The 22,098-nt window shown below is 46.5% G+C and overlaps 1 protein-coding gene across 7 annotated transcripts; it reads left to right on the plus strand.

The window, feature by feature from the left end:
• The first annotated feature begins 31 nt into the window (after positions 1 to 31).
• Positions 32 to 20,506, plus strand: Uros (uroporphyrinogen III synthase). 7 transcript variants are annotated; one of them, XR_003484033.2, is made up of 11 exons: positions 32 to 170; positions 5,582 to 5,658; positions 5,868 to 5,951; positions 6,348 to 6,444; positions 7,506 to 7,580; positions 9,050 to 9,124; positions 15,904 to 15,984; positions 16,427 to 16,512; positions 17,423 to 17,521; positions 17,901 to 17,977; positions 18,726 to 18,823. XR_003484033.2 is itself a non-coding variant. In XM_027409122.2 (11 exons), the coding sequence occupies exons 2-10, from the start codon at positions 5,596 to 5,598 to the stop codon at positions 18,792 to 18,794; spliced, it is 729 nt and encodes a 242-aa protein (XP_027264923.1). In that variant the 5' UTR covers positions 32 to 170; positions 5,582 to 5,595; the 3' UTR covers positions 18,795 to 18,823; positions 20,158 to 20,293. The 7 variants fall into 7 exon arrangements, 6 of the variants coding, with proteins under 6 accessions (XP_027264923.1, XP_027264919.1, XP_027264925.1 ...); XM_027409122.2 differs by lacking the exon at positions 17,901 to 17,977 and adding an exon at positions 20,158 to 20,293; XM_027409118.2 differs by lacking the exons at positions 17,901 to 17,977; positions 18,726 to 18,823 and adding an exon at positions 20,158 to 20,506.
• Positions 20,507 to 22,098: the final 1,592 nt, after the last annotated feature.

Genomic DNA, 22,098 nt, shown 5'->3' on the forward strand with positions numbered 1-22,098 from the left:
GGGTCATGGTGTGACCCTCTCTTCTTCCCTCCATCCTCCTGCCGTCCTCATTCTCTCCGGGTCTTTCCTGTGTGCGCAGTGGTTGGGCCCATCCTGCGTTCCTTCCGCCGGCGCCTAGATGCCTGTGCGCGTGCACAGCCAGATGTGTACGGGCGGCCCACGCGCCTGAGGTACGAGCCCGGGGACCGCTAGCTGCCGGGTGAGGGGCGGCTCCCGGTTGTCTGTGCTCAGCAGCCCCGACAGGGACCGCGAGATTCTTGCCCCGCGGCGTGCAGGTCGGTCCTGCTTCTGAGCCCGCGAGGTAGGTGTCGGGCTCAGGACCCGACTAGGGCACAGGTCTGTGGACTTGCACGCAGGCCCTAGCGATCCGTGACTCCCGTGCAAAGAGGGGCTGACCGGCGCTCCCGGAGTCCGCGCCAGAAGGCCGGCTGATCCTGGCAGGGGCCGGGCCCATGCCATCTCCCTAACAAAGTTCTCAGTAGACAAGACGACCACATGGGACCACAGTGTCGTTAAAAGACTTGCTTGAAAAGAATAGAACCGAAAGAAAGGGATTGCGGCAAGTTAGCGAGTGTTACCCCGCCTCTGCCACTACTTGTGGATAAATGAAGTACTGGTCCAAAGTTTCAGATTTTAAGAGAAGCCAGATTTTTGCAAGGAGCATCCTGAAGGTTAGAACCTTCTACCAGTCAGGTTTATCCTACAGTCTGCTGACTTGAAGCTCCTTGTAAAGGTTATTGAGAAAGATCATTAACTAGAGAAAACATTAACTTCCTGACAAGAGGCTCTGTGATTCTCCCCCTCCCTTTTTTTTTTTCTTTAAAATTACGGCAGCATATGAGGTGTGTTTAATTCCGAAACCAGAGTGAGCTGCCCCTAGAAGTAAGGAAGCCTTTGCCAGAGAAATTTAGGGAATGTGAATAGCCCCAATGATTCTTCATCAGTCAGGACACCAAGGCCCCCATTAACCCAGAGTTCCCATGACGGTGAGATCTAGGTGTCCCGGGAGCTTCTTATGTACCAGTCTATATCGTGGACAGTAATGACACCAGGATTACACCTCTGATAGAGTAACTTAAAATGGCTACTTCCTAAATCCAGACCTCTACTTGGGTTTTGTAATTGTCCAAAAAAACATATTCTTGTAATGCATAACTATGACAATGCTAATAATAGAAAAAAGATTTAAAACATGTCAATAGAATTGCACTGAGACTCATGAACAATTTTCCCCCAAGTCTTTATAGTTTTTGTTGTTAGTATGGTAAAATATGCATAACAAAATTTAACACTTAGTGCATGGGCTTTTTTGTTTGTTTGTTTTTTTGGGTTTTTTGGTTTTTTTGAGACAGGGTTTCTCTGTGTAGGTTTGGAGCCTATCCTGGTACTCGCTCTGGAGACCAGGCTGGCCTCGAACTCACAGAGATCCGCCTGCCTCTGCCTCCCGAGTGTTGGGATTAAAGGCGTGCGCCACCAACGCCCCGTTGGTGGTTCTTGGCTCATGTTTATCTATACTGTTTCATAGGCATCACCACTATTAAACAGTTCCCCAGTATCAGGCTGCAAGATGGCTTAGTGGGTAAAATGCTTGATATACCAGCATTTCCAGCACCCACACGCTGCAACTGTAACCCCAGCACTGGGGTGATGGGTAGGACTAAGACAGTAGATCCAGGACTTGCTGAGCTTTAGGTTCAAGAGAGACCTGTTCTCAAAAAATGAGCTTAAGATGATAAGAGGCAGCCAGGCGTTGGTGGCACACGCCTTTAATCCCAGCACTCGGGAGGCAGAGGCAGGCGGATCTCTGTGAGTTCGAGGCCAGCCTGGTCTCCAGAGGAAGTACCAGGATAGGCTCCAAAGCTACACAGAGAAACCCTGTCTCGAAAAACCAAAAAAAAAAAAAAAAAAAAAAAAGAGTGATAGAGGACAGTGCTCATCATCAACAGGTACACAGGCACACAAAGAAAAAAAAACACAGTTCCCTAATATCACTTTCCACAGCTCCCTGGCAGTCACCTACTTCATCTGTATAAATCTGACAAGGGACCTTAATCACAGTACTCATGCATCATGATTTCTTGCCTAAGGCTGAACAGTTCCATTTCATACATGGTCTTCATTTTCAAGTTATGTCTGGACACTATTTGCTCATAGGTTTACCTATTAGACAGTGCTGCCATGAACATGAGTGTACAAATACCTCACTCGAGTCTCTGCTTTTGTTCTTTTGGAATCTGTGCCTAGAAGTGCAATAGCATAATCATGCAACTAATTCTATTTTTAAGTTTTTGAATGACTTTGTTTAATTTGCAAATTTTCCTGCATTGCTTCACAAGGTGGAAAAGGGGAAAGGCCTCTCTTTGTGCCATCGGATTAGTCCCTAATTTGGAGCCTGTGGTCAGGGTATGCACAGATTAGATGGCCTACCTGTGCTTTACTGACTACAGGGAACATAGAAGTAGATTGACAACTTCTCATTCCTCTTTAGCCCAGTATTTGTCTTAAAGGTCAGCTAGTAGCCAGTGGTTGGGTGGATGAGCCCTAGGCTTCAGATCTGGATTCTGGTTCTATTATTTATTCTGCTGACCTTGGGCAAATAAAGAGCCGTGGTTTCCCTTCCTGTAAAATGAGGATAATAGCTGCTTTGAAGACTTAAGTGAGGATTGCAAAATGCTTAGTCCACTGTGACAATTTGATCTGCCAATTTGATGGGATTGTGAGATACACATAGCTGCTCTTCTGCGTGTCTAGAGCTCAGCAAAAGTTTTGTGAACAAGCATTCTTTGGAAATAAAGGGTTTTCTGAGTCATGTGTGTTAGCCAGAAAAGGTCCAGGTCCCAGGACATGTTCTGTGGTTACCAGCAGCAAGACAGCCAAGAGCACCTTTACAATGAAAATGTGAGAAAGGAAAGCAAGTCGTTTACATAGAACTTGCATTGGCTATGGATAATAGGGGTAGGACGCAAGGTCATGACATGGGAACATTTGGGCACAGAGGGCAATCTGTAATAGTGCTTGCTGCTTCTGGAGTCCAGGTTGGGGTTAGTCCAGAAAGCGATGGGTAAACAGGAGCTGGAGGCCTTTCTGGCTTTTTTGAAGGTTTCCTTTCTAACAGTATTTGTTCACTCTGTAGAAAAACACTTCAAATTTACCCAGCATCTTTGGAACTGGGGAAATGATTGCATTTTCTTAAAGAGATAGGAAACTAACTCCTAGTAATAAGGGCATTTACTGGTTTGAAAGAAATTCAAAGCTCTCCTTGACCTTTATTCTTGAGCCAAACCTGTTCTTTCATGGAGACACCCTGAATTCCCTCCTGACTTTTGAACATTTCTCCTTACTGTCATTTGGGTAGTAGTCAGGGGTCAGTCCAGATTCCCAGTGCTTACCAGACAGACCATGGGTTGTTCCTCTGGCCTCTGCTAGTGTCATTCAGCATTCATATTTCAATTGAGATGTCACCTCCCCAAAACAGTCTCCCTGGTACCTGGAGAAGACACTGATAGCCGTCAGAACACTAGTTACCATTTCATCACTTCACAGCACTTGTTAGTACCTGAAATTATCACTCAACTTCAAGTAAACCCAGTAGATCTGACTCATGAATCTTCCCAACCCAGGGCATTTGGCTGCACTGCTAGACAACCAACTAGAAAGACAAGTGACAGGCTGGCTTTGTTTTTTAAAAGAATTACTAAAATGCCCTCTGTAGAACTGTGGACCTGTATGTCAGAGCCTGGGACATAAGCAGGTTGAAGAGCACTGCAACCATATAGGATTGCCTGTTTGGCACAGCATCATGTTTTGGCTTTTTAATTCCCACTCTTGTTGCTTTCATTGTGAACCCAGAAGAATTCATTCTTCAGCAGAAAATGCTAGATTTTATTTGCCACTAAATTTCATACCAGATTCCCGGAGCTTCCATTGGAAGGTGCATTAGAGCCTAAGCCAAAAAGAGATATATATTAGATGTATTAGAAGAAATTGTCTTGTATAACTGTAGGGCTGGCAAGGCAAGTTGAAATCCACTATACAACCCAACAAGAAGGGCAGACCAATGGGACATGCTGGCTGGGGCTCTGTTCAAGCCAAAGCTGGCCTAGAGGTAGAATCTTCCTGCTTTAGGGATCCCCCATGCTGCTCTTGGTAATGCCTTTGGCACGATTGAGTCAGGTTCCCCAACGTTATCTGGAGTGATCTTTGTTGCTAAAAGTCCATCAGAAAAAAGTAAAAAAAATATTAAGCCTGGTAGTGGTGCATACCTTTAATCACAGCACTCTGGAGGCAGAGGCAGACAGATCTCTGAGTTTGAGGCCACCCTGGACTACAGAGTGAGTTCCAGAACAGTTACGACTACACAGAGAAACTATCTCTAAAAACAAAAACAACAAAAAATGTCCATCAGTACCATCAGTAGTGGACTTGGTCAATCTCTAAGTATGTGGGTCACCATTTGTAAATAAGTGGAAACTAGCTGTTGATTGGTTTTCCATAGCTGTGGCTTGAAGATGAAATATAACAACTTAGAGGAAGTGGTCATTCATTTTGGCTCATGGTTTCAAAGGTTAGACCATTAGGGGTATGGCTTGATACTGTAGAGCGGGAAGTATGGGAATTTTCCTTTGCTTCTTACTCCTCTTACTCAGTATGGTGCCACCTGCATCCAGAGGCAGGTCTCCTTCCTTTAATCCTCTCTGGAAACACCCTCACAGATACCTCTTGAGCTCTTTTCAATGAAATCAAGATTTAATTTGTTGAGGCATAGTAGTACATGCCTGTTACCCTAGCACTCTTGAGGCTTAAATTCAAGGCCAACCTGGGCCATAGTTCCAGACAGCCTGGCTATACTACAGTGTGGCATCTTATCTCCAAAAAACAAATCAAGACACAGAGTAGAGTAAAAGTAAGAATTACTATCATAAGCTTGGAAAACTGAAATAACACAAAGACATGACCAGATCCAGGCTGGAATGAAATTTTTTATGCTGCTCTTCATGTACAGTTTTGATTTTTGTATTTATACTTAGAAGTGAAATTACAGATAGAAAAGGTGTGAATTATGTAAAATGGTACATCATTATGTACATGTTGACAGATTGTTTCCGGGTTGGTATATTACCTCAGGAAACTTGGTAACATTTAATAAATATGGCTTGAGAGGTGGAAAAGTCAATATAACTGAAGGGCTTATTAACTACTTAGTTTATTTATTTTGTAAAGGAAGTCATTTATTTGCCTCCTTACTCATTTACCTCCTCAAAATTAAGGTACTCATTTCTCTGTTTGCTACTGGTGTGACACAGAATTCATTATCTCTGGTTAGCCACAGTCTGGCTTAGTCATGTGATTTCACTAATGGCTCTCCCTTGTCTTTCCGGGCAGTATCAACTACTAACATGTTCTCCTTTGGGCTTATCAATGACAGGGGTCTTGAGAAAGACCACGCCTATTTAGCTCCACAGGGTGATTGATGATTGCCTCATTCTTGTCCTCGGTCTCCTTTCAACATTGCCTAGGAACAGTCTTTGAGATCTAATTAAGATTGTTTCCTTCCTTGCTCTGTCCCGGTGTCTTTCCTTAGGGCTGCCAGGCACAATGAAAGTTCTCTTATTGAAAGATGCCAAGGATGATGACAGTGGCCAGGACCCATATATCCAGGTAAGTGGCTGAGCCATATTCCTTGGCCTCTGAACTAGAACTTCCTTGCTAATGGAGGAGGGGTAGAGATGCTAAAACTCAGTGAACTTGGTACATAGCTAATGTGTTATGCTCTCTTGTTTTCAGATAGCAGTTAATGTGATTTCATGACCCTTCCTTATTTTCAAGACAGCCCTGGCCAACCAAGAATAACATTCGTTCATTTGCAGGAGCTGGGATTGTATGGACTGGAAGCTACACTAATTCCTGTTCTGTCATTTGAGTTTTTGTCTCTTCCCAGTTTGTCAGAAAAGGTAAGAGCCCCATGCTAGGGCTTGCCCTCTGTAGAATCCTTGCCAGCCCAAGCCACAAGAGTGTTAGCCTCATTTTACCACTAGACATGAACACAAGGGCAGTACCACTCACCTGGGCGCCAGAGACTCCCCTTAGGCTTCTCCACCTAAGCCTCAATCTGCTTCATCAGGAAACTGTGGGCCTGGAGATAGAGCATGGCTCTCAAGAGTTAGGGCCTTTTTAGTCCATCCAGAATGGCTCCAGGCCCACAGTGGGCACTAGACAAGTGTCAGGTGGTTGGAGGGGTGGCAGGGTAGAAGGGCTGATTGCCCACTTCTTTGCGGACACACTTGGACCCAGGCTCCTAGCTCTTCAAGAGGCTGAGACTAAGCCAGCATCTATTGGTTTTGGTGCAGCTGTCTCATCCCGAAGGCTTTGGAGGACTCATTTTCACCAGTCCCAGGGCAGTGGAAGCAGTGAAGCTGAGTTTGGAGCAGGACAATAAAACTGAAGGTGAGGGCAGGTGGGCTCTGGATTCCACTGGACTCTTACTTGCTTTCATTTCTGTTTTGAGACACTGCAGTCCAGGGATAGCTACATGCCCAACAGAATCGAGTGCCTGGGCATGGCTGCTTACAGGTGACCCCTGAGTCCCCACACAGATATGACTGAGAGGGTGCTCTCACTTGCCACTTATTTATTCATTTTATTTTATCATTTTTATTATTATTTACTTCTTTGTTGGGTACATGCCATGGTATGTGTGTGGAGATCAGAGAACAGTCCACAGGAGTACATTCTCTCCTTCCACCCCAGGGGTCAGATCATCAGGCTTGGTGACTAGCATGTTTACCTGCTGAACTAGCTCACCAGCCGTCAATTGACTTTCAGATGTTCACTTGTGTGTTGTGCCAATTTCTTCCTCTGAAAGTAGGCTAAGTGATACTTTACTCAAGTGGGGAAATGCTTCATAGCCCTGCCACACCCTTTTCAACATGGCTGTTCTCCATTTCAGCAGTATATAGTGACCCAACCCATTTCCTGACCCCCAAGCTCCAGACTGAATGCTGAATATAGTCTGGAGGCATGTGCAGTACTGTGACCACTTACATTCAAAACACAGGCTTAGGGAGTTCTTTCAGTGAAGGGTAGCAATTGGGATATGGTTAGCATTGGAGCTTTGGAGTCCTGTAGGCCTGGATTCGTGCAGCCATTCTGGCTGCTGTGAGCTCCTTGACCTTTCTTCCCCTTGGTGACCTGGCCTTGTATTAAGCTCCATAACATGTCATATGTCTGCTCTGTGCCAGGTGTCTTGAGCCACAGGTTTTTGATGCTCACTGCATAGGCTGAGTCCCATAGAGGAGCATCCAGGGTGTTGCTAGGGGCAGAGTGGTCAGTGAGGGAATGGGCATGGTGGTGCTGTCACTGTTGTCTCCTTGCCCAGGTAGCCAGCTTGCTTTAGAGACTGAGTGCTCAGTCTCTTGCTAAAGTGAAGGCTGGGGCCTTAGAATGAAGAAGTGAGCCACCTTAACATCCAGATGGTCACTTTGTGTGCAATATTTCATGTTTTGCAGAATGGGAAAAGTCTCTGAAAAACAAATGGAATGCCAAGTCTGTGTATGTGGTTGGAAATGCCACTGCTTGTCTAGGTAAGGAGTCAAGGGAAGACGAAGGAAGGTTTGAATCCTAGGCAGGATGGATAAGAGTTCATACTCAGACCATATACAGACTAGAACCTATGAACTTCTTATTCCTGGAATTTTCCATTTCTTTTCAGGCCTTAGCTGGCCAAGAGTAGCTGAAATGAAGGGAAATGAAATGCCAAAGCAGGGACAAGGGGGTCACACACACCTACTGTATTAAGGGCCAGCCTTACAGTAAGTCCTCCTGCCTCAATTCAGTTCCTGGGGACTTCAGGCTTCTTGGCTCACTTGTCCCTGGTAGCCTGGGTCAGCAGTGCAGTGCAGAGACAGCTTTGGTGCTGAACAGTTTACACCTGTATGAGGCTTTTTCCTCAGGCTCAGTACATTTCTAATGATCCATGAAGAAAAGCTGATGGTGCCCATTGAAGCTGTTGTTGGTGACAACATAGGTAGCAGCTGTTTGGCTCCTAAATGCAGTACTTACATACATCTTTCCTCTGGAAGTAGTGTGTTCCTCTGTGCAGGTAGCCGTGCTGAGCGGGCCCTGCCTTCATCCACATTCTCTGTGGAGTAGCCACATGTTCACTGTCTGGAGAATGCAAGGAGCCTTCCCCTGTCTGCTTCCTGTTCCTGTTTTCTTCAAGAAGAGCTTGGTCAGGTGTGGTGGCACACACCTTTAGTTCCACCCAGCACCTGGCAGGCAGAGGCAGGAGGATCTCTGTGAGTGGGAGGCTAGCCTAGTCTATATAGAGAGCTCCAGGATTACATTGAGAGGACGACTGGGACAGTGCCCTCCCTAACTACCAGTGTACATAGTGCTATGGGGTCCTTGTCGGTTGTTGTGAAACCTTTTCTCTGCCCCCTCCATTGTAGTCTGGCCATGTAAGCCCATTGCCCCTTTCTGGATGGGAGCTGATAACCTTTCCCTAATGAAATAAGGGCTCTCTAAAGAGATGTTTGCAAAACTTAGTGGCTCCCAAATGCTCTCCGTCTCCTGACTGATAAACAGATGCCAGCAGTTGGCTTCATTATCACATAAGCCTAAAAATGTCCTACAAGGCCCATGTTTGTGGTTCATGTAGATAAGTGGGTTTCAGAGAAGCTAGTTAAGACTAAGTCGCCTGTCTAGGGAAGGTATGCCCAGGGCACCCTCATCTGGGAAAGAATAGCTGTGGTCTTTCTACTTGGCTTCCAAAGTACACGTCTCTGTGGGTGCACAAACAGTGCTTGTTCATTTTCGATTTAAAAGTGGGTGGGTTTTTTTTTTTTTTATTTTTGTTTTTGGAGACAAGCTGTCCTGGAACTCACTGTGTATGTAGACCAGGCTAGCCTTGAACTCAGAGATCCATTTTCCCCTGCTCTGTAGTGTTGGGATTAAAGGTGTGTGCCATTGTGCCCTGGCAATTTAAAAGTAATGCAAGAACAAAAAGGTTTTAGTAACTGTCAAAGGAATTCACCTCTTTGTTATTTTCCAGTGAATAAAATCGGCCTGGATGCAGAAGGAGCACACAGTGGAAATGCAGAAAAGCTTGCTGAATATATTTGCTCCAGTAAGTGAAGACCCACCCTCCCCCACAAAACATGCTTCCAACAAAGAACTAACTCTCCATAAGGTTGTCCTTGGTCAGCGAATGGACCAACCCCAGGGCCTTTTGGATTTAGGTGATTTGTCTTAAGCTAATTATAGGGTTTTACGAATCTGAAGAATATAGAGGAAAGTTTTAGAATGGAGAATTTGGAGTGAGGACAGGAAAATTGAGAATGCCCTCCTCGATGCTATGTCTCTCCTCTTCCATGTCTGTCTAATCCAGCTGTAGACTTGCAGCTGTGTCACTCAGCCACAAGGACTGAAGGAGAATCCTTTTGCTCAGTGAGCGGAGGAAATCTGAACCTGCTGTCGAGGTCAGCCAGGTGTTTACAGTTTTGCTGGCAGGTCTCTTTCAGAGCTACCAGACTCTGTAGTTGGAGCAGGAGAACATCTGGGGGAAATGTAAAACCTGGGTCTTGGTTCTGACTGTGTAAATGTACTGACCCCTCTGAGGAATTGCTTTGGGGTCTGCTGGGCTGGGAGAAGGACAGGATGGAGTGCTGACACAGCTTTGGCTTTCCTCGAAGGTTGTAGGAGCTGGGCATCTTCTTTTCCCCTTAGCATATTATCAAGGTGAAGAGAGAAGGACCTTCAGTCTTTTTATGGCTTCTCAAACAATGATGGATGAGACAAACTATGTTATAACCATGGCTTCTCGAAGTGGTATTGGCTTTTGTGATCTGCAAACTTGTATGCTAAAATCTTCTGTGGTTCTCATGCCATAAACTACTCCCATTGCCAAAAGGTTCTTTGTGGCCGGGCATTGGTGGCACACGCCTTTAATCCCAGCACTTGGGAGGCAGAGGCAGGTGGATCTCTGTGAGTTCGAGGCCAGCCTGGTCTCCAGAGCGAGTGGCAGGATAGGCTCCAAAGCTACACAGAGAAACCAGAAGCTGCTCCTAACAAGCCCTGAATCATGAATTTTGGACTGTCAACTTGATGTAGCCTAGAGTGACCTGAGGAATCTCAATTGAGGAATTACCCAGATCAGACTGAACTGTGGACATGTCTTTGAGTATTGTCTTGGTTGATAATTGATGTAGGAGAGCCCAGCACACTATGGGCTGCACCATTCCCTGGGCGGGTGGTGCTGAGTTCCACAAGAAAGCTAGCTAAGCCTATGAGCAGACAAGGAGCTTTCCTCTACAGTCAGTTTCTTGCTTCAAGTTCCTGCTCTTCCTTCCCTCAGTAATGGACTATAACCTGTCAGCTGAAATAAACCCCTTCTTCCCTAAGGGGCTTTGGTCAAAGTGTTTATCACAGCCATGGAAATTAATCTAATGCATCTTTCTTTTTTAAGATTTTATTTATTTATTAGTGTACAACATTCTGCTTCCATGTATATCTGCACACCAGAAGAGGACACCAGATCTCATAACGGATGGTTGTGAGCCATCATGTGGTTGCTGTGACTTAAACTCAGGACCTCTGGAAGAGCAGTCAGTGCTCTTAACCTCTGAGCCATCTCTCCAGCCCGCATCTTTCTATTTAAATTGTTTAACTGATAACAAAATTATACATATTAGTGGCATTATCAGTTTCTTTAAAAAAAAAAAACGATTTGAAAGCTGGGTTATAGGTGAATGTCAGAGTACTTCTCTAGTATGTATGAGGTCCTGGGTTCATTCCCCAGCACAAAAAATTAAACTGGTATTTTACTACCTTTCTGCAAATTAAATGCTTGGCATTAACACTGAGAACTAGCATTAATGAGTGCTCAGTGTTCTCCAGGAATCAGTCTTCACAGCCAGCTAGGGCAAGAGCCATGTCTGGTGACAAATGTTCCATCCAGGATGGTAGCCAAAGTAATCAAGACTAAATACAATTTTACTTTCAGTTCTTTAGACACATGGGGCACACTTGATAGTTTAAGCATCACTAATGGCCAGTGACCCTGCATTGGACAATGAAGCATTCCTTTCATCACTGAAGTTCTTTTTTCAGTGTGCTGTTATTGAAGCACTGGGAGACCAAGGCTTCAGGCTCTGAGGTAACAGGGCTAGAATTCAGACTAGACCTGCAAAATCATTGATGTGTGTGGCCCATCAACTTCAGCAAACCTAACTGAACTGCTTTGTGTCCACTTGCCTTTAAGGAGCTGCTGGCCAGGCACCACCTAGATTCAGAGTGAGGGAACTCCACTGAGGTGAGAGTTCTAAGGTGCCTGACTCTGGTGTGGTGGAGCTTTGGGAGGGCCTCCAGCTTGCAAATACCTGACAGGTCTTCTTTAAAGAGGGATCTGTAGCCACCATGGTGGTTTGTCAAGTCTGCATTCTCCTGAACCCCATGTTCATTGGCATGCGGAGGCCTGTTGGGCACCTGATGCTTGGACTGAACTCTTTCCTACGTCTATACTCTCTGCCACTTCATAAAAGACCAAGTCAGTTCAGTCTGTCTTAGCAGACCTTTAGTCAGACACCCAGGACTGTTAGAGTATAGGGCTAGGACCCTCCAGCCTTCCTGTCTCCCGGGAACTCCAGCTAGACTTGGGAAGGCAGGTGACTTAAGCAGTGAAAAGAGCAGCAAACAATTGGTGTGGTAAGGGCACTGATACTTCACCAAACAGGTTTTTCTTCACACCAATAGTCAAGTGTCCAACTCCTTAGACACCAGTTGCGTGTTCATAATGTAATTCAATTGTGAATCAACCCAGGGTAAGTGTAGACCCACAGGAAAAGGCTCAATTTCACAAGACTGCCCAACTTTAGATGTAAATATTGGTGTCCAAGGGACTCACACTCTGTCCAACTGGGTTACAGATCTGGTTCCCACAGCCTCTTCCTAAGGATCAGTAACTCGGAAGAGTGGCTTCTAGAACTCAGGGCAACACTATGCCCATGTTCACTGGTCTATTATAAAGGACATGATATACATACAGGCACCCAGCCAGATGTAGAGGCATAGCAGGATCTGAAGCATAGCTATACATAGCACCAAAGCCTGTCTTTTAAAAATGTAGTCCTAAATGTAAAGGATAGATTATGGTGTCCTCTTGGAATCAAATGCCAGCATTTATGAGGGATAATTGCCCATTCCATAATGGTACTTTGCTTCCACCTGTCTCCAGAGCAAGTCTTGGGTGCTACTCAAGTTCCATGCATCTGTTCTAGAAGGAGACAGAAATGCCCAAGTCATCATTGCTCATTATTAGGCCTAGGGCCACCAGGTTGGTTTCCTTGCTTTGTAAGCACAAGGCAGAGAGGGTCAGTGCCAATGTGAGCTCCCACACTGTGCTTCAGCTAACTGGCCCAGGCTTGGCAGGGTGGATAGTAACATGCTGTGCCCTGTCTCTGGGGATTGGTTCTCTTCTACCTGTGAGTCCTAGGGTTCAAACTCAGATCATCAGGCTTGGATACAAATACCCTTACCCAGCCCTGATGCCAGCCCTGGGATGCAGTCTTTGCAAAGCCATTGTGACTTCTAGCTCATTACCAGCATGTCTGTAGGCTTAACAAATCTTCCATTTGTAATTAGAATATGCAGATAAATCCTAGTTAACTGCTGCTGAGGACTTTTACCTGGGTTTGTATCAAGACATTAATGAGTTTCCCTTTATGTAAACTTTGCAGCCCAATTTTTCTTTTGTTTTGTTTTTCAAGACAGGGTTTCTCTTTGTAGCCCATACTTTCATGGAACTTGCTCTGTAGACCAGGCTGACCTCGAACTCAGAGATCCACCTTTCTCTGCCCCACAGGTGCTGGGATTAAATTCGTGTGCCACCATCACCTGGCACAGCCCAATTTTAAAAGTTACAAATGTACTTCCAGTGTGTGTGGTAACAAAGTCAACTGCTGATTGTTGCTCATTATTTGTTGTTGTTGTTGTTGGGTTTTTTTTGTTTTTTTTTTGTTGTTGTTGTTGTTTTTTTTTTTTGAGACAGGATTTCTCTGTGGCTTTGGAGGGTGTCCTGGAACTAGCTCTTGTAGACCAGGCTGGTCTTGGAACTCACAGAAATCCAGTTGCCTCTGCCTCCTGAGAGCTGGGATTGAAGACGTGCGCCACCACTGCCCAGCATTGCTCATTATTTTATTTAAATATTATTTACTATAAGACAGGAATTATTGTGGACACTTAAAGCTGTTAATCCATTTAACTTGATCACTCCTTATAAACAATTGTCCTCCTCTCTCCAATCTCTCTTTGAATGAGAGAGTAATTACAAGGTAAGTAGTATAGAATCGAAGATAGTCACATTTAAAGAGACAGAGAAGCCAAAACAGACTGTAATGCCTTTCTTTGAAATGACCTCCTGGATGTACTGAGTCTCTGCTCCCATGCTCCAGTTAGCTTCAATGCCCTGATGATCTGCGTTGAGGCCTGAGTGCATACCTCAGCTCTTACCTACATCAGGGGCTGCTCCTGTTGTGCATATCTCACTGTCTTATAGAGTCTGTTCCTCGGGTCCCTCCTCAGCAGCACTGTATTAATTGAACTTTAGCATTGTCACTTGTCATCTCTGGCAGCCCACAGCAATGGAGAGCAGAGCCCTTGGGCTCCACAAATCACTGTGTGTGTGGGGTGGTGGTGGTGGTGGTGGTGGTGGTGCTGTTGGCTCCATCCATTGCTTTGGTCTAAGTAGGTTGTATTGCGTGCGCTCATAGATGATCCATAGGCTATAATGCTAAGATTTCTTTATTCAGATAAACACCAGCCCAAACGCAAGCCAGATCGTGCCCAGAGGCCGCAAGCTAGTGTGGCCAGAGAAAAAGGGGGTTCCACATGTCTGCAGCCTCTTAAGAATTGTCACCCTCCCCTGACCACGCCCCCATGGGCGTGGCCAGGCACACCTGTAGGGGCTACTAGGAGGTGGGGCTACAGTGTCTCCTTACAAGGTTGAAATCAGCAAGCTTTGCTATTTCACTGAACTGATCAGGTTAAAAATAAATCCACAGAAATTAAGCTTTTTTAAAAAGGGGGTAAGAGGGTGGTTGTGGTAGTATAGTTCTATTTTGTTCAGTTTTGAAGCCAGATCTCAGAATTCTGCAACCAAGGCTCCCAGTATAGACCAGGCTTGTTTCAAACTTGTAGTGTTCCTCCTGCCTCAGTCTTCTGCATGCCAGGATCATAGGCATGTGCCACCACACCCAGCTGGTTTTTTTTTTTTCCTTTGGGCAGAGAGCTCTCAGAAAACACAGTTCAATGGACTCTCAACACCAGAGTTCGGTGTGAACATACTCAACCTTTCCTTCTTTTATGCCCATAGGGTATTCTCTTACTGAGCAGGCAGCAGAGCTAGCTGACTATTCATATGTGAGCCCCACATGCCTAGGTGGCAGATCTTGGCCAGACAAGCCTGTGTCCTCAGAAAGCCCTGTACCACTGTAGCCCAGCCTTTGGGGTAAAAGTCCTATGCTTCCCACTGATCTAGAAATAGCAGTATGACAAGATAAAGGGGAGAGGAGATTCTTGAATCATCTAGAAGCTCTTTTCATGCCTTTGGGGCAGGGCTTACTGGAAAGTTGAACTGTTTGCTTTCCCATAAGGTCCCTAAAAAGAGCTTTAGCCCCTTCCTGCACCTCCAGGCCACAACACTCAGATAAAAAGACACAGAGAGTCACCTAGGCTAGGGTGGAGAGTACAGCACCTGAACATGTTTTTAAAACGGTGTGCCTAGGAGGTACCTGCAGCACTTCACTGGAAAGAGAACTCAGCAGGCAGCTGTGATCTATAGTTAACCATTTCCCAAGCCATGTGCTCTTCTATGTTGGTACCAATATTTACAGAGCAGTTTAAATAAAACATCCACCAGCACATCACTGTTACTTGTACTTCAAACACAGTGGCCTACAGCTAAGCCTGCCACTTAGCTACTGCTTCTCAGAGCCAGTGCTAGCTGGGGAGAGGTTGTTTCATTCTTCCTCTGATCTCAGTCACCAGTGGTGTATTCAGAAGGACCATCGTGCCATGGGAAATATGTGATGTTTGTGCACAAGTAACACCCATTACATTTCTTGGTCTGATACAGAAGAAATGGTTGGTGAGGAAAGTTCTTGCATCTGACAGTCCCTCAGTTTTGTTGGGTGGTTTTGTTGCAACTTGCTGTTCTGTCAGTTGCAAAGTGCTCAGGGCTGAACATTGCCTCAGGCCTTCACAGGTGAAGGTGGGTGATAGGGCACCTGAGGTTCAGGGCCATTGGAGCAGCCTCTTGCCTTTTATGCCCTTTAGGCACTTGCCTAAGGCCAGTTCACATGGCTGGGCAAATAGCAGGCAGGGAATTTGTCTTTGTTGAAGGTGGCTACAGAGCCACCAAAGTGCCAGTTCCTTACTGTCTCCTGCACATGTGCCTGGCTCACCCAGAGCCCCCTCCAGAGCTAGGAAATATGCCCACCAGCCAAGGCCTTACTTATATTCTTACATAGTTAAGTACAAGGCCTGCATTCCAGATAGGGACCATGAACCAGGGAGCCACCTCCCGACAGAGAGTTCAGGCAGCAAGTAGGACAGCAGTGCCTTGTTTCTGTGGCTGGGTTTTCTAGGCTCTTGGCTCACCTTCCCTCTTGGTTCTTCATGGAACCTGTCAAGGCCAGCACAATGCAGCAGTTGCCCTTCCTGGTGACAGGTGCTGGAACTAAGATCTTAGAGCAGAGCTGAGCCTGGAGTCCCCAGCTTCCCCCTCCTGGGAGTTGTTCTCTGAGTGCCTCTGTGCAGTGTCAACTTTAGTGATTTTAGAGAGGGTTTTTTGTTTGTTTGTTTGTTTGTTTTTTAACCAAGCTCCTGCAATGTGTGCTTGTGTGTTCACAGGGCCATCTTCAGCACTGCCTCTTCTCTTTCCCTGTGGAACTATCAAAGGAGATACTCTTCCAAAAATGCTCAAGGACAAAGGTGACTAGAAAGAGCTAAGACATCCCCAAAGATGAATGTCCTGAGGCCCATGAGGCACACATGACCCTGTGCAGACAGAGCTGGAATGCATTTGGGTCTCCTGATGCTAAGCCTCACTTCCTGGTGGCATGACTGTGGGATTCATGGAGCAGCCAGGATCAGAGCTGTGGGGACAAACTCACACAAACATGAGAACCAAAGGCACCTGTGGGTACCAATGAAGGCTGTGGTTTCTCCGCCTTTCCCTGCTAACTCAGCCTTCCCAACTTCAGATTGATTCCACAGTGCTCTGCAGGTCATAGGGGGCTGTGCAGGGTCTTTTTGCATTTCTGAGAAGGTGGTTCTCAGAGGTGTGTTGACGTCCCCATCAGCTCCACATTAGGGTGCAGAGGCCCCATTCACAGTATGGTGAAGCCTGTCTCCTGGTTTTGATTGTGCACAGGGATCCCCATGGAAAGCATGCATGTCTATCAGACGGTTCCACACCCTGGAATCCAAGGGAACCTGGAGAGCTTCTATGAGAATCAGGTATGTATGTAGGGTTTCTCAGGAGAGCAAGGCCTGGCAAGGCAGGCCCCAGGGAAGGAGCATGGGTTGGGGACATGAGATTGTGGATGTTGATTCTCACTGGGGTTCTGTGATTCTCAGCCACGTGACTGAGCAAGTGGCTCTTCTGCAACTCCATTGTGTGTCTGTGATATAGAAAAAGACACACAATGTCCAGTGACAGTTTTATAAGGATTAAAGAAGATAATTCATACAAAGCTGTTTGTGTAACATCTACCATATTCAAAGGCCTGAAATACACAGTGGCCCTGTTATTGCCTTTGCTCTCCATTCTGTGGGGCAGAGGCTGAGCCCACACTGGGAAGAGCCCACTGTGGAGTATAGGTTGGGATTAGGAGACCTGGGGCAGGAGAGTGGAGAGTGCTTCTAAAGTTAATGACTATCTCCATCATTTCCATTCAGAAGTCACATCCCTTTGTCCTCCTAGAACAGCTGCTGCATACCACAGCTGTTCTGAGGGTTCTGTTGGACAATCCAAGTGTAGAGAAACCATGCAGGCTGGCTGGTCATTGTCTGCTCTGTCCCTAGTGAGTAGAAGTTGATAGAAGCCAACAAGAAGAATGTTAATTCCATGAGGGCTGTTTAACCCCAGTGGCTGAGACTGGGCTCCACAGAGTCGGCACCTTCTGACCAAACAGACTGAGGACCAGCAGAGCCCTGTGTTAGTGGGAATTGCCAGCCTCTCCAACCTCAGCCTGCTTTTTTCTAAACGGGTCCTTCCAACTATGCCTTGGTGGGCTGCGAATGACACAAAGCCAGGGATCAAACTGATGCAGGTCCTGGGGCTTCTGGGGCTGGAAGGGTTTATGTTGATGAGCTGAGGAATGTTGTCAGGGGCAAAGGCTAGATCTCATCCTTTCCTTTCCCATAGGGTATCCCAGCCAGCATCACATTTTTCAGTCCCTCGGGTCTTAAATATAGCCTGGAGTATATTCAGGTGTTATCTGGTGACAGCTTTGATCAAATTAAGGTATGGTATTCTATCGACTTGCCTTCTTGACTATAACCTGAAATTTGTATGTTGAGTCAGACGTCTGTGAGGTGACTGGAGAGCTGGAAGGGCCTGTTACTTTTTTGTTAGTTCTCTGCATACGTTGCTGATCACCTCTTGGCTGGTGTTATTCTAACTTGGGGATATTAGCCCCAAGTTTTTTGTCCTGTATAGCCAACTGTCTGGCCTTTTCTGCATGGCATTGTCCTCAGTTAGTTGAGGACTCAAGTGAGGCCCTCCCTGCAGGGTTTGGTGTGGGTGTTGGTACCTTCCCCTCCTTTTTTCCATGTTGAAATGGTTTTCTAGTCTAGAAACATGTCTTTGTTTTTACTTAAAGGGTTTACATTCACACTTTCAGGGACTGTAAATGATACAACTCTGTGGCACCTGCAACAGAAGTGCCCTTGACCAGACTTCACAGGGACTAAGGAAAAGGTACAAAGTATGGCCTAGAACCCAGGGACAGTAGGCCCCATCCCCATACTCCAGAGCTCACTTCAGTCAGGTGACTCCAACACATTGGCTTATCACAGATGTATCTCACAGGTGTGTCCCACCTGGATACCAGACTGTTTCCTCAGTTTCAAGGTGGAATTGTTAGGTGCAGAGCCTCTGTGCCCTGCCCTAGGTCACACAGCTGAAAAGGAAGGATCCATGGTTGGAACTCAGAAAGGTGCATGCCAGAGTGGGGGCTGTGGTGATATATAGCCATGGTCTAGCAGTTGCCAGGCAGTGGTTGTTGAAGTTCTTGCAGCTTATGCTACTCTGGTTATGGGGATCCAGCAGGATGGAGGTGACTGTCCTTCTTTCAAGGGAAACTGAGCATAGAGGTTCAACACCTTGCTAGCATCATATAGTGCATTACTAGAAGGCCAGCTTTTATGAGGATTGCTATGGGAGGAAGCTGGCACCTGAGTTCTGCAGCCGGATTAAAGAGGAAGGTCCATGGGTACTCAGCATGGTCACTGGCTGAGTGAGCACTTGGGCATGGGGGAAGGGTTAGCAGCAGTGCCAGTGCTGCTCATGTGTGTCTCTGTGGACCTGGTGGATGAGTCATCAGGTAACTGTGAAGTGCCTGGGCAGCTATGATGGAAACATGTCTAAAACTCACCTGGGCTGACCATACTGGTCCACTCCAATAAGAACCTGTACCACTATAACTTTACTCTGTCTGTATCCTAAGCAACCTCTTGTTGGAACAAAATGGACACTTGGAATTTCAACTCAGGGTTTTGCTGCCAGTACTGTCTAGACTCACGGAGCAACTGGGGCATAGTTAAGGTACCCATCCTAAATCTGTCTCGTTCCTTTCTGTAACCCATGGATTCTTGGCATCCCCCAGTCATCATACTGCCACTGTTCAGTGCACCACACACCAGTAGTTAAAGATGCCGCTGGGGCCTTGGGCTCTGCAGCTGCCAGGAAAGGAAGGGTTTTAGGACTAACATTGATCACAACAACTGTGGGTTATTCCAGAGCCAGAAAGCCAGTATGAATTAGTGGAAGTCTTCCTTCATCACTGGGACTTAGTCCACATGGGTACTGCTGAGGCTGACAGAGGACAGAGTCCTGAGATCCATGTATTGGGTGGTTTGGCATCCTTGTTTCAGCTCTGCCTTCCTCTGTAGGAGTGTTTCTGAGACCCAGTGTTTATACAGTGCTATTTAAAATGCAGGGGTTCACACAAGGTTAAGGGGTAACTTATGACCTGTGCTTGAATACCACAAAGGAGCCATGCCAAAGCAGTGAGAACTTTATGGCACTTGCCATCTAATGAATGGAAGCCATTGCATTTTCTTTTTTCTGTTTTCTCACAGTGAACACATGGCCTGGGATGTGGCCATCTGTGCACCTAGAGGTCACCCATCTGTCAGTGAGCATATACTTGTGCCCAGCACTGATCATGTGGTTCACCCTGACCACTCATGTAATCCAGCAGCAGCCCAGTGGACAGCCTGGTTAGAGATAAGAAGGTGGGGGCAGAGGGAGTGTGTAGTGAGAGATCCACCCAGCCTCACCTGCAGTGCTGACCACGCCCATTTGGGCGTGGCCACAGGTGCATATGTGTGCATATGGTTTTTGCTCCAAGGAGCCACACCCAGGCTGCTCTCTGTGACCGGACTGCAACCAAGACAGCAGCCTGTCTCAGACCCCAGACCAAATACCACATGCTCACATATGCACCTGTGACCATAGATGAGGCTAGGTGGATCTCTCTCTACAGGAGTGGATGCTGGGATTTAAACCCTGGTTTTCCAGCTTATGTGTTCTGTGTTCCTGGGGATCCAGACCCACCTTGGCACCTACTCCCACCCAGAGCCCCTGAAATTGGAGAACTGTCTGCAGCTGGAGCCCCTGAGGAAGATGGTGTCTACCCCAGGCTTTGTCCCCACACACCCAATCCTAAGGCTGTGTGTACTTGTGGCAGGAGATGATAGATTCTGCCTGAAGGTATTATGTAGACTCTGAAGGCAGCTTCAGATTGAGTTGCACTCTTGTTTATATGAAACATCACATAGGAATGACTCCTAACAGAAAGTCTGTCCAGATGACGCCTGCACACAGCCCTTGCTGTGGTGCTGAGGCTGTGTCTCTTGTGTCTTGCCTCCTTGCAGTTCGTAGCCATTGGCCCCAGTACAACTCGTGCTATGGCCGCTAAGGGCCTGCCTGTGAGCTGCACAGCAGAGAGTCCCACACCACAAGCCCTGGCTGCAGGCATCAGGAAAGTGCTGCAGCCAAACACCTGCTGCTGAGGCTGTGCTGGGCCAGCTCCTTCCCTGTGCCTAGGACAGCTTGCTGCTGCCTCTAGGATGGAGCCCAGAATCAGAGAGGGGCTCTGGAGAAGCATGTCACTGTCCTCCGTGGAGTCCAGCTTGGAACCTAGGCCAGGTGCACACTGACCATTGGACCCTGGGAGAGCTTCCTGTGGCTAGAAAGAAGGAAATGAAATCAACCACATGGTGACTTGTGCTTGCTGCCCTCTTTCTTTTTAAATTGTATTTATGTGTATGGACATCTTGTCTGCATGTATGTGTGTCATATGCATGTGTGGTGCCTTCAGAGGCAAAGAGAGGGTGTCAGATCCCCTAGAACTTGAGTTAGAGACAGCTGTGAGCTACCATGTGGGTACTGGGATTTGAACCAAGATCCTCTTAAAGAACAAATGCTCTCAGTCACTGAGCCATCACTCCAGCCCACTATCATGTGTGGGTTTTTTTTTTTTTGGTTTTTCGAGACAGGGTTTCTCTGTGTAACTTTGGAGCCTATCCTGGCACTCATTCTGGAGACCAAGCTGGCCTCAAACTCACAGAGATCCACCTGCCTCTGCCTCCCGAGTGCTGGAATTAAAGGCGTGTGCCGCCAATGCACGGCTCATGTGTGGTTCTTGATGCAAAGCTGTGTTCAGGAGCAACTTAGAGACTCTCTCTGATGCTGACCTGGTAAGAATGATAAATTGCTATGTGTGAAGTAGATTTATTCATTACACAAAAAACAAAACAAGACTGAGCCAAGCATGGTGGCATACACATCATCCCATTCAGAGAATGGAGAAAAGACAGCGGTAAATGTAAGGCCAGCCAGGACTATATAGTGAGACACTATCTCCAAAACCCAAATAAAAATAAACAAGACCTTAAATTCCAACTTTTGCTGTGGATAATTATGTTTCAAATACGAAGATTTTATCTCATTATTAAACATAACTGCAGCATACCCATCACGTTAATTGCTTTTGGAGATAGAGAAGAAAGAAGAGGGGGAAGAGAAGAGAAGGACAGAGAAAGAGCTGTAGTGCCCTGCAGAAACATTCTGAAAAATCTGTCCTCAAACTCTTCTAGGCCAGTGATTCTCAACATGTGGGTCACAACCTCTTTGGGGTTTCAAATGACCCTTCACAGGGTCACACATCAGATACCCTGCATATCAGATATTTACATTATGATTCACAATAGTAGCAAAATTACAGTTAGAAAGTAGCAATGAGAGTAATTTTATGGCTGGGGGTCACCACAACATGAGGAACTATATTAAAGAGGAAGGTTGACAACCACTGTACTAGACAGTCCTGGCCTAGATTTGTGCTGCTGGGGGCTGCTGGTAGGGAAAGTGGCTGTGACTGGCAGAGCTGTCTTCATGGAAGGCCAGGTTGCAAGGCATTTTTTCTGAGTGCACACCCTGCCCAGCCTGGTGCCATTAGTTTACACATGTGATCTGATTCTCAGTCACTGAGCCCTCGAGTCACTGGGGTGTGCCCTGGGAAGGGAATTGGGGAACTGTGGTGTCTGACTTCCACTTCAATATGACCCCTATTCCTAAACATGCTTCTGTCACTCATGCTAGCCTTGAGGTGACACAACTAATGGGGAGAGGTAAAGCTTACAAGGATATGAGTGCCATTTGGACTTTCAGGCTACACTGAGCTAAGGAGTAACTGAGAAGAGCTTCGTCCATGGACAGAGGCGCTACAGCAAAGGTACTGTGGTGAGCTCTGCTTGTTTTGCATGGGATCTTAGAACCTAGCTCAGACTTTCTGACCTGAGAGTCACATCTCACTG

The sequence above is a fragment of the Cricetulus griseus genome, chromosome 3 (assembly GCF_003668045.3).
Source record: "Cricetulus griseus strain 17A/GY chromosome 3, alternate assembly CriGri-PICRH-1.0, whole genome shotgun sequence".
NCBI classification, from domain to species: domain Eukaryota; kingdom Metazoa; phylum Chordata; class Mammalia; order Rodentia; family Cricetidae; genus Cricetulus; species Cricetulus griseus.